The sequence below is a fragment of the Zerene cesonia genome, unplaced genomic scaffold, assembly GCF_012273895.1.
Source record: "Zerene cesonia ecotype Mississippi unplaced genomic scaffold, Zerene_cesonia_1.1 Zces_u001, whole genome shotgun sequence".
Classification (NCBI taxonomy): domain Eukaryota; kingdom Metazoa; phylum Arthropoda; class Insecta; order Lepidoptera; family Pieridae; genus Zerene; species Zerene cesonia.
In genome coordinates, this window is record NW_024045131.1 from 2,071,737 (window position 1) to 2,084,671 (window position 12,935).

The 12,935-nt window shown below is 35.9% G+C and overlaps 1 protein-coding gene across 1 annotated transcript; it reads right to left on the reverse strand.

Moving 5' to 3' along the window:
* Positions 1-195: 195 nt before the first annotated feature.
* On the reverse strand, positions 196-9,452 carry LOC119838181 (fatty acyl-CoA reductase 1-like). Its single transcript, XM_038364022.1, has 12 exons — positions 9,362-9,452; positions 8,262-8,392; positions 7,599-7,686; positions 6,672-6,744; positions 6,399-6,489; positions 5,680-5,825; positions 4,535-4,644; positions 3,797-3,880; positions 2,662-2,770; positions 1,776-1,956; positions 652-722; positions 196-457 (listed from the first exon to the last, which is right to left on the reverse strand). The coding sequence occupies exons 1-12, from the start codon at positions 9,450-9,452 to the stop codon at positions 196-198; spliced, it is 1,437 nt and encodes a 478-aa protein (XP_038219950.1).
* Between the last annotated feature and the right edge of the window lie 3,483 nt (positions 9,453-12,935).

Below are 12,935 nucleotides of genomic sequence, written 5' to 3' on the forward strand. Positions count from 1 at the left end.
GAAATCCTGGCGCTCCTGATCAGGATAATGGGATAAACTTACTATATTACTCTATTGCCACCGGTTCTTAATAAGTGTACAAAGTTTGAATGAAATCGGTTCGAGGTAAGTGGGAGAAAAACGGGTGTGAGTTACATACATACATACATACAAACATACAAGTGAAGCAAATAAAAGCGTGTTAAAAAGAACCCCTTACCTTCTATAATGCGCTCTCGCTTTCGGCAGATCCTCATCCCTTTCGTTTAAAATGTATTTCCTAGCTCCGTAACCTGACGCTAGCATGTAACTCCAATGGTCTATATTCTCCATATCGTAATAGAATTCTTTTTTGTCTTCTTCCTTCAGCACACTTCTGAGTTTAGTGAAATTGTTATTGCAGAACGTCCATTGCTGCGTTGTGAAGTATTGCAGGGCTATTTGCGCTATGTAAATTCGTCGTTGTATTTTGACTAGTCTGAAAATTACGACTGGGATTAGTTTTGACCTAAAAATGTAACAATTAGGACCTATAGAAGGTCACCATCATTTGCGACTCTTAAAGTAATAAATAATAGCATTAGTCTTATTTGGGAGCCGCCAATTCAAATGCGAACGTGCGTGTATTTGTGTGTGTGTGCGTGTAAAATAAATTACTTCAAAAATACTCACATTGGTTTCCGTCCCATTAAGTACAACAGTAAATCTATGAGTAAGCATGGCAACAAATGCTCAAATAAAACCTGGAACAGAACATGTAGGATAAAAATGCTATTCACACGAATTTATGATTTTTACAAAGACGCTAGTTTTCGATAAACATACATATGTTACGGATGCGGGTTCACTTAAAACATCCAAGCCTCATGGGTAATGTTTAAAATTTAAAGGACGTGTATGTGTTTGTTACTCTTTCACGCAAAAACTACTGAACCGATTGCAATGAAATTTGGTACGTTGACAGCTGAACAACTGGAATAACATATAGGCAACTTTTTATCCCGATGTTCCTACGGGATACGGACTTATGCGGGGGAAACCGCGGGGCGTAGCTAGTTTAAATATGTAGAGAAGATAATATGGAAGACTGTTAAATAATCTGGCAGGCAATAGTGCTCTTATATCTGTATTATATGGAAAGCATTCCATGAATTATTTCTTGAGCCGAAATGGCTTTCTCAAAACTGCAGTGTCCATTCAGTTTCTATGCGTTATTATTCTAATGCTTGTAACTGAAATTCGACGAATGCATTTGCATTGCACGGAACTGTATGATGTCTATGAATAGACCGTTGTAGACAATTGTAAGACATTTGTAAATGTTTCTTCTTAGTTTTCGCTTTTATTTTACGAATGATTAACCCAAGTGATTGACCTAGATAAGTTTACATGTAAAATAGTGTGGAAGTCGAGCATGCTTCAAGTATTTAGCCAGCTCGCACCGGGATGGCTGTCACACCTCTACAGATGGCATGAAATAGTGAGTATGTCACCATACGTTGGGGAGTCGAAGGTCGTATTTTTCCATATTCATAACTTAATTCCTTCTTCAAACATTTCCTTATCATTTCCCCTTATAGGCAACCTTTGTAGCGGTCCTCTGCAAATGTTCAAGGGCGATGGTGATCGCTTTTTTTTATGTGAGGAAATCCTTCATGGATACCTTGCTACTTCGTGGATAGTACCAAAGGTTATGCTAGACCGGCTAAAACCTCACGGTGGCCTACTTATCTCTTAGATCGCTGATCGCTTAGACCAACCTCCAGTTCACTTCGCTATTATACAAAACAACTCACACTAATATTATATCGCAATCTCGAGCTCGAAACTTTAGGGTCATTCGAGGCCCATATAGTATCGTCGAATGGTATAACATCAAGAACTGCGTTCCCGGTGCTGACCATCTCTTGCATTGATATTGTGTTAAGGGAGCCAGCACACACGTTGTAAACTGGGATGTCATCTGTTGATTCTAACCTAAAATAATGTAATTGTAATGAGTTACCAAGTATTTCATTAATCGTCTACCGACTTCATTAACAGGAGGTTCTAAGTCTGAATATATTTTTTGTATTTGTTACCTCAGAACTTTCAACTTACTGAACCGAGTTTGATGATTATTTTTTGATTTGAAAGCTGGTGGCCTCACGTGTGGTACCATTGTGGTCTATTTCTGACAATTTGAAGGTTTAGTTTTTTCAGGGTATCTCGCCGTTTTGTATTATACTTAATGAAACTTGTAGTTTTGCACATGCTGATTTCATAAAAAATACATAAACATTAAAATGAAGTACATACTTTTTGTTTATTTTTTCATTAACTCTATTGTAACACCCCTAGCTTAGCGCAGCCGGTGTATACCGGTCCGCTATTATGGGCATTGTATCTATCATAATCTTAAACGTAAACGCGTGTGTGGATGGCAGTAGTGGGCGGATGATCTGTTAGGGGTGTACACATAGAGTTTTAAGACTTAAATAATAGAACAAAATGCGAAGAGGATTTTATGAGGATTTTTAAGAAAATAGCATAAGAAAACCTACATGTTCCATTGAGCATACGACGAGACACCTTATATAAATCACAAGGGGTAGAATTTGATGGTATAAAGAACAACATATGAGGTTAGTAAATTTGAATTAGTATATGCGTATAGAGAAGTTATTTTGTTTCATATCTCACTTTTTAGTTCCCCGTATCCAGGCAGCGGCCACAAAATTTTTAATAGCGACATCTACCGGTATAAAATCGGCTCTTAAATCTGGATCAGTAAGTACAGTACGTAGGATGCCTGAAAAATTATTTACTTATTAAATTATCACAGCTTACGATTCGGTTTTCCTTCAAATTTGCAAAGAGTAAACATCGAAAATAGTTCTAGTAACTTATAGAGTGAAATAAGGTCAGAAAGACAGCATTCACAACGCTGATCCTACTAATATTATAAATGCGAAAGTTTGTGAGGATGGATGTATGTGTATGTGTATGTATGTTTGTTACTCTTTCAAGCAAAAACCAAATAATCGATTGCAATGAAATTTGGTACGTAGATAGCTGGATAACTGGAATAATACATAGGCAACTTATTATCCCGATATTCTTAGGGGATATGGACTTACGCGGGTGAAACCGCGGGGCGCAGCTAGTCGTTTATAATACAACATGTTTTGTACAAAGTAGATGAGATTGGGTGTTAACGTTTTGTCCGCTTAGTGACGTTGCAAGGGTTTTAATATAATAAACTAGACGCTCATCCCGGCTCCGCCCGGATATCAAGATTCCTGTTTTATCCCATTTGATCGGAATAAAAAGTATCCTATCACTCAAGTCAGCTCATACGCTATCTGTATACCAAATTTCGTCAAAATCCGTTCAATAGTTTCAGCGTGATTGACAGATAAACATCCAAACAAACTTTCACATTTATAATATTAGTGTGATTTTAGTTGCAAGCTTTTTAAGTCATTTTCATCTTCACATTGGGCAAAAACCGTGTCGATTGATAAAATCCTACTAATATTATAAATGCGAAAGTTTGTAAGGATGTGTGTGTGTTTGTTGCTCTTTCACGCAAAAACTACTGAACCGATTGCAATAAAATTTGGTACGTAGACAGCTGGACAACTGGAATAACATATAGGCAAATTTTTATCCAGTTATTCCTACGGGATACGGACTTACGCGGGTGAAACCGCGGGGCGCAGCTAGTAATAAATAAACACATTTAAAGTCGGGGCGTCCAGCCAGTTCAATCAATCTGCTGGCAATACACAATTTTGCCCTAAAGATAGAATGTTACAAGTAAAGTAAGATGTACCTTTTGCATTCGCTATTACAACGCCGAGGGGTCCGTTTAATGACGCATTCCATCCTGGTATCGGTTCCATACTTGCGGACACAACTGAAAATGTTAATTTCAAAAATTAAAGATAAAACAAAACTTGAAAATTTATCTAAGCGAATTAGAGATAGATTTGCGCGGAAAAATGACATTTGTTTTATAGTTCCACTTGAAAACAATGAAGGTTTTTTAGCACGTTTTTATTCATGAACAATTTTTTGAAGGAATAGAAGAAATTTGATCACAACGCGGGATTCGAACCTGCGTCTTTTTGCCATAGCGTAGCAACGCCTAGCTGGGCCACCCGTGATTCCACCACAGTAATCGAATTTCTTCTACTCTCGGTTTTATGTGTTTGTATTGAGGTTTTATTAAACCCGTTCCTTTCGACTCGATGTAGACCCACTTCAAACGGACAGATTTAATTCAAACTTTGTACACTTATGAAGCATCACGCATCTTGTTATCGCCAGAATTAAATAATTTCTTTACGATAAGAACAAATAAGTAAGAGCATTTAGTTAATTCTTAAAAATCATTAAGCGTATTATAATATCTATACACTATATAGAAGAATCTATTACGATGTTATTTTTCAACCAATTAATTGAAAATTAAATTTTATTTTAGGCACAAGATGCATTGGACATTGCTTAAGATATATTTCCGTATCCTACAAATAAATTAAACAGAGTATATATGTGTATATATTACCAATAGATGGTCGCAGGATAACAGCAGGCAATTTTCCACGATTCTCGTAAACCACATGCTCGGCAAGCTGTTTCATAAACACGTAAGTGTTTGGTAGAGCACCTAGATACCTAGAAACGTTAAATAAATAAAGCTAATAATATATTGAAGCTTACAAACCTGTGATGTGCTGATGAACTGAGCTGCGCTCCGCGGTTTCACCCGCTTAAGTCCGTATCCCGTAGGAATATCGGGATAAAAAGTTGCCTGTATGTTATTCCAGTTGTTCAGCTGTGTACGTACCAAATTTCATTGGAATCGTTTCAGTAGTTTTTGCGTGAAAGGGCAACAAACGCACACACATCCTTAAAAACTTTCGCATTTATAATATTAGTAGTAGGATAGTATTTATTTCATCTCACGCGCAGTCACGAGATCTCGTCTGAAAATCAGTGTAACAGTACATTTTTGTTTTGAAATGGATGCTGCTTTACTAAAAGAGATTTTTTGTATTTATTTGTTTTGTTTTAGATTCATAAGATACGTAATTATTTATAATTGTCGTAAATAAAATGTATTTCGATTTCATTCTATTTCAAAAATGGCGGTGCATAACTGGGGGCGCGGTAGTGTCGAGCAGCATGCTCGACACTATCTCGCTTGCACACTAGTGTCATTTTTGCCATCTCTTTCTATATCTGTCAAACTAGAAGCCATTGTGCACTGAATTTATTCGTCTTAATTCAGTGGTCAGTGAACTGAACAGCAAGTTAGCATCCATAGTTGTGACGGTTTCTTACTGCATTCTAAATAATAACCGAAGCCTAATAAAAAATGCATTAACGAAGGTGTAATCGCATATAGTTACTAAAGTTATTTTTAATACATAATCATTAATCATATAATGGGCAATTTTAACATATATTTATTAATCTATATTAGAAATTGATATTTGAATAAAGCCGATGAGTTTGCTTGTTTGGACGCGCTAATCTCAGGAGCTACTGCTCCGTTTTGAGAAATTCTTGCAGTTTTAGATAGCCCATTTATTGAGGAAGTCTTTAGGCTATATATGTACCACGGGTGAAGTCGGGGCGGACTGTTACTACAGTAATAAAGTAAGTTCACCATTGATCATTGTTACTTAATCTATAATAATAACTTACTTTGGTGTAAGAGCCTTCAACGCCTGAGGGTCTACGGACTCGCAGACAGCGAGAGTATCCCTCCAGTCCGCGTGGGGGGGGTACATCACCTCCTCTATGGTCTCCCGGTTTGTGTTGGAGTAGCCCGTAGATACGTGCACGAAACTCTGGTAATTTCAATACATTATAATAAAAATACCCAGGCTTAAAAGAAAAAAGAGCTGTGGTGGCTCAGTTGTTACGACCTCGGCATTAGCAAAAAGACGGGGGCTCGAGACCGGACGAGCGTGTACGAAAAATATTTTCACATCATCACTTCTCGAAACGGTGAAGCGATGTACCACGGGCGAAGCCGGGGCGCACAGGTAGTAATGAATAAAAATCTTATATGTGGTAGTCGAGCACGCTTCGGCACGAATGGAGCCAGCTCGCACCGGGGAAGTACCACACCCCCACAGAAGACCGGCGTGAAATAGCATTCTGCTGTGTTTCGTTCGGTGAGTGGGGGAGCCGGAGGCCCATATCCTTTTCCCACCCCTTCCCAGTCCTTTCCTTTATTCTTCTCGCCAATCCTTTCTTAATCCCTTCCCAATTTAAAGTCGGCAATCCATTTGTAGAGGCGTAAGGTCTGTAATCGACTTTACGCCTCTGTAAATGTTTATGGGCGGTGGTAGCGTTTATCATCAGGCGTCCCACCAGCTCCATTGTCGACTGTAACATAAAAAAAAAACGTCACTTACTTCTAGATGACGCATTTCTTTCGCTAAATCCACAATCTCCTTCGTTCCTCGCAAATTCAACTTCGCTGCGAGCTCGAACCCATCATTGAATCTAGAAATTACAATAAAATTAGGATCATAGTATACTACAAACTAACCGACTTCAATTTTTCTTCACATAATATAAATATGTCATATATGTATGTAACAGCTTCCATGATTTCTTCTTGTGCTTTCAAACGATATAATTATTGAATTCGGTTTAATTTTGTAAATTACTTGTTTTATACCTACCTAACACTCGCAGCCACGTGAAAAACTATATTTGTTCTGTTAATAAGTAACATTCTGTCTTCATCGGAGAGCCCTGTAATGTTTAATAATATTAAGCAATTATTAGCCTATTTCCTAAGGCATTTAGTGCTAGAAATTATAATTTTTTAACGGATTTTAAACGCGATTTATTCATTATATTTTTAACCCGACGTTTCGAACACTTTACAGCGAGCGTGGTCACGGGGAGACTAAGATGTTACATGTCTTGAAGGTCATACGAAAAATTGTTGTTTGTGAACTACCTTCACCTATTTCTCCGCAGTTGGTATGTTGAGTATATTTCCGGATGTTGGCAGTATTGGCTAAATGTATAATAAAAATCACACTGAAACTACTGAATGGATTTTGATGATATTTAGTATACAAACTGGGTATGAGCTGAATTGAGTGATAGGGTACTTTTTATCCCGATTGATTGCTCCTATTGGGATAAAACAGGAATCTTATTATACATTGTAATATTAATAATTTACGACATTTATTGATTGAGACATATGGAATAAAACTATAATAGATAGATTATGACATATCTTTGTATTTAGAAAATCGATTAGTTTCTAATTCTCGGTATAGACGGAGTTTGGCTTACATTACAAAATGTAAATTGAAGAAATAAACTGATACAAATGTTTTCTTTTTGACAATATAGTAGAACTAGCTGCGCCTCGTGGTTTCACCCGCGTAAGTCCGTAGCCCGTAGGAATATCGGGATAAGAAGTTGCCTGTATGTTATTCCACTTGGCCAGCTGTCTACGTATCAAATTTCATTACAATCGGTTCTGTAGTTTTTGCGTGAAAGAGCAACAAACACATACACATCCTTACAAACTTTCGCATATGTAATATAAGTAGGAAGTAGGATACTAAGACATAATTTTAAATTACCCAATCCAATTTCAGATATGTCGCCAGCAACGAAGAAAACTTTTTCCTTAAAAACATTAGGCTTTTCCTTTCGGAGGCGGTCGAAGCACTGCAATAAATGTTATAATATTTACAAAATATGTTTTATACTCGATTAGTTTTTTATTTTTAGATAAAATAGTTTCGGAAAAAATAATAGTTTATTATGGAATATTAAAAAACATAAAATTTAGTATAGTATTTTCTTGTGTTTGATTTTACGCAAGTATACATTTAGAAAGGCTGCTACTACTACTACTACTACTACTACTACTATACATTTAGAAATTAAAGACTTTTTAAACGGATTTAAAAATCGATTTATTTACAGTCTATTTCATGACCAAGCTGTACCAAGTGTACGAAACGTCAGATTAATAATATAATAAATAAATCGCGTTTAAAATCCGTTTAAAAGTCTTTAGTTTTAATTTTTAGTTTTATAGCATTAAAATGCTTTATAAATGAGAAATTTTGAAAGAAAAAAATTGATCACGAGGCGGGATTCGAATCCGGGTTTTTTTACCGTGTCTTTTGTCTCTCGGCCACCCGTGATCCCGCCATAAAGTCTTTAATTTCTAAGCATAACATCTAGTTTCATAGAGACGTTTGAAGCGAGGTATCCATGGATTTTTGATTACTTACTGCATTTTGATATAAGTCTACGAGCCTGTCTTCGGAATTCACTCCCTTCTTGCTCCTGAGGAGCAAGTATATCCTTTCCAAATCCGTGCACGAGTAAAGGAGTTTCTCTATTAACGCCTTGCCCATAAATCCTGAAAATTAAATTATATATAGCTGAATCATTTTTGATAGCACTTATGGGTAAGTGGTTATTTTATCTATTTGTGCATCATCAGCCCATATATTTTCCCAATGTTGGGACACAGGCCTCCTACAAGGATTCAGGCCATACAATACGCTGGCCAAGTGCAGGTTGGTAGAGAAATTTCTTAAACGATTTGATACAGTCATAAGAAACCTCAGAACTACTTACACAATAGAAAGAGTACAACTTATTGGGCAGCCTTATCACTTATTGGTGATCTCTTACACACAACCAAGGTTTAAGGTAACAATGATAATTAAACACGGAATATGTAGCATGAAAGCACAAATACCTATATCATACAAATATATGTAAAAAAAACAAAATATATCTACCTACATATGTATATAATATATAAACTTATAAACTTTTATACTACTTTTTTGTCATTTTTACCTACACAGGTAAAGTGTAGAGAATATTATGTTCATTTATTTTAGTATTATTTTTTGTTGTAGTTATTTACTAGCAAATTAAAATAACAACTGACACCTCAATAGCCTTATCGGTAAATCATCTCTTCCAGACAACTCGGTGGATAAGGTAACGTTGTTTATATTCAATAAAACAGGTAAAAAATAATATAGAGTCGAGCACGCTTCGGCACGAGTTAGGTCAGCTTGCACCGGGGAAGTCTGTGGGGACGACTGTGGGGGTGTGGTAACACCCCCACAGTCGACCGGCGTGAAATACTAGTATGAGTGAGGGAGGCGGAGGCCCGTTCTCTTTTCCTCCCCATTCCCAGTCCATTTCTTGCTTCCAGTCATCAATCCTTTCCTTATCCTATATACCTTAAAAGCGGGCAGCGCAGAGGCCCTCTGCGAATGTTCACGGGCGGTGGTGATCGCGTACCACCAGGCGATCCACCAGCTCAGTTGCCCGCTATGACATAAAAGAATAAAGAAACTGGACTCACCAGAGCCTCCAGTTATGAATATCGTCTTTCCTTTATAATAATCTTTGATACGCGGCACATCTTGTAAGTCGCGTTCTTCCAAGAACGTCATTATCTGAATAGAAAAGGTTTCTCTGAGTTTTCTATACATTTATTTATTCAATTAAATTTCTTACAGAAGTATTATTGTATATGTATTTGACACTACCGCGCCCCGAGTTTTCACCCGCGTTAGTCCGTATCCCGTAGGAATATCGGGATAAATAGTTGCCTGTATGTTATTCCAGTGATCCAGCTGTCTGCGTACCAAATTTCATTGCAATCGGTTCGGTAGCTTTTTGCGTGAAAGAGCAACAAACACACACATCCTTACAAATTTTCACATTTATAATTATTCTAGCTGCGCCCCGCGATTTCACCCGCGTTAGTCCGTATCCCGTAGGAATATCGGGATAAAAAGTTGCCCATATGTTATTCCAGTTGTCCAGCTATCTACGTACTAAATTTCATTGCAATCGGTTAAGCAGTTTTTGCTTGAAAGAGCAACAAACACACACACATCCTTGCAAACCTTCGCATTTATAATATTAGTAAGATTAAATGAGTGAATGATTCAGCACGAAAGCTCGACTTATTGTAATATTGAATAATTTAAGATAACTATCACTTTAACAAGTGATGGGGGCCATTTTTAATTCTAAAACCTGGGCGAAGCAGGGGGAAAGGCTAGAGTATTTTGTTATTATATAAATACTAACAATAAACTCGCGTGGGGCGTTATAGAAGACTAGCTGTACGCACCTATATTCATTTATCGTATTTGAAATAATAAAAACTATCCTATCTTTTACGTTGGATCAAACTGCACATGGTGTGCAAATTAGTTTAAAATCGGTTTAGTAGTTCTGTGGACTAGATTAGGCAAAAATAGAAATGAGTGGAAAAAATTGAAGGAGGCTTTTACCGCGAAAAGTTGTTCTTAGTATATTTAATTACATGCTGTACTAATAAACTAACAAAATATTATAGAAAAGAGATTTAATAATAGATTTTGTCAATACTGACCATACTAATAACCATCATAAAATTGTAATTAAATATAAGTAAGGAATAAATAAAGGCTTTATTTATTTAAGATTTAATTACGTTACCTGTTAAATATATCTTAGATTTTCAAATGTTACTTTATCTTATATAATATGTAAAAATCCAGTGTCATTATGTATGTTCCCAATGAACACTTTAACAACTCAACCGATTTTGATTGAAATTTGGCATTTTAATTTGGTCCAACTTAAGATATAGGATAGTTTTTATTTCGATTAATTATCCCAATATTTTAAAATCTTAATATTTTTAATGATCACTCAGCCATAGCATCGCGTGGCCGGGTATGCTAGTCATAAATACAAAATTATTTTAAAACAATCACACCATTTCAATTTAATTCCGCCATTTTTTTCCATTGAATGTCACACCATTACAAACTAAAAACGAATAAGAGAATCTTATATCTAATATTTATTTATTCTATATAGTACATCCAACGAAACCGAAAAAAATACATACAACATGTTATAGATATGTAAATATACAAAAAAAAAAATAAAAAAAATATAAAAGAAACACATAAACATAATAATACAACATTATAACATACCAACCTTATTATTTAGTGAGTTAACGGGTACTATTTTATAAACAACAAAATATAACAAGAGAATTTTGATGTCAATTCAATGCAGATGATATGATAAACTGATAAGGACTTTAGTATGACAAATGTGTTTTTTTTTTATTGAGCAAGCATATACAGGGTGCGGCGAACCAGGAGTATATATTACTAGATTTTCTATCGCAATTAAGCTCTGTAAAAAACTTATTGTTTGTAGGAAACCAGAGTACTATTATAAAATACTTATATTGTAATAAAACTTATGATCATTTTACGGCATATATCTTGCACCATTACAGTCATAATTAGGAGAGAATATATGAAATCTGTACCAATAATATGAGGTAGACTAAAGACCAAAACAGTATAAGGTTGGTTTATTTGTTTGTTCGAGCGTACTCATCCCAGAAACTACTGGATCGATTTCAAATTAGTCATTGACATTAGACAGCTAGTAACATTATATAGCTAATGTTTGCGGCGTCCATACATTTTTTTGAAAGGATTAAAATTTTGTAATTGTTGGAAAAACAGTTGTCTGTGAAGTAGGTTTACTGACGGTAGTTGAACGTAACACCGATTGTGCCTCTTTGTCGCTCGTTCCGCGTTCTCGCTCCCACTTCTAGCCTTAAATGTACTTCGAGCCTTAAATGCACTTGTAGCCTTAAATGAACGCCTCAAAGTGAAGTAACGCAGCATGAGTCTGGTTTTTGGTGCGTCGGCTCCAGGGAATTATTTCACGTATGGAATTATTTCACACATAGAATTATTTCCGTTATCATGTAAAAAAAGCACCCTGTATTTAACATTTGCTAAGGTCGTGTGAGCTTACTCTTCATATCATTTGAATCGCAAATTTTGAATAATGGCATATTTAATGTGCAATTTTATTTTTTAAATTTTCCTCGGTGTAGATAGTTGCCTTTCGTAATGTATACTAAGGGAATTTCCAGAAGGGAATTTAAAGGGAGTTTAAAGAAAAGGGAACAAATGAGCGGTTATAGCCCTCAGGCTTCCCGTTTGAACAGTCAAAAGTACGAGACAAGAGATCTTATAATTTTATTATACAATATATCATCATCATCATCATCATCATCATCATCATTCCATTATGTTCCCACTGCATGGGACTCATACATACTTAAAGAAGCATTATTATAACGCATTAGTATGCCTCCAAGGTATTGAAATTCCTCAAACCCTATCCTTCCTACTATCCTACTTCCTACTTCCTACTAATCCTTGTATCCTACTAATATTATAAATGCGAAAGTTTGTAAGGATATGTGTGCGTTTGTTGCTCTTTCACGCAAAAACTACTGAACCGATTGCAATGAAATTTGGTACGTACACAGTTGGACAACTGGAATAACATATAGGCAACTTTTTATCCCGATATTCCTACGGGATACGGACTTACGCGGTTGAAACCACGGGGCGCAGCTAGTGTTAAATATAAACAGTATTTGTGGTTGTAAAACTGTTCGATCTATTAAATAAATATGTTAATATGGTATCTACACTAATATTTAGAGGAAACTTTTGTATTTTTGTATGTGTAAACGTTACATACGTTTTCACGGAACCACTGGGCCGATTTTAAAAATTATTTCACCATTAACTGTAAATTAATTGAGTGACATAGTCTATATATGTACCACGGGCGAAGCCGGGGCGAACTATACTAGCTAGTATTAAATAATTAACTCGCTATCATTAGATTCATCTGTATGTTTGTATGTTATTGAATTCTTTAGACTCGATTTTGACCCACTTTAAAAATACAGATTTAATTTAAACTTTGCACACTTCTTAAGGATCGGTGACAATACAATAATTTCACGAATTATACTATATAAAGCTACACACCCACTGACTGACTGACATCGCTTTTCTCGGAAACCGGGCGAAAAGTGGAGA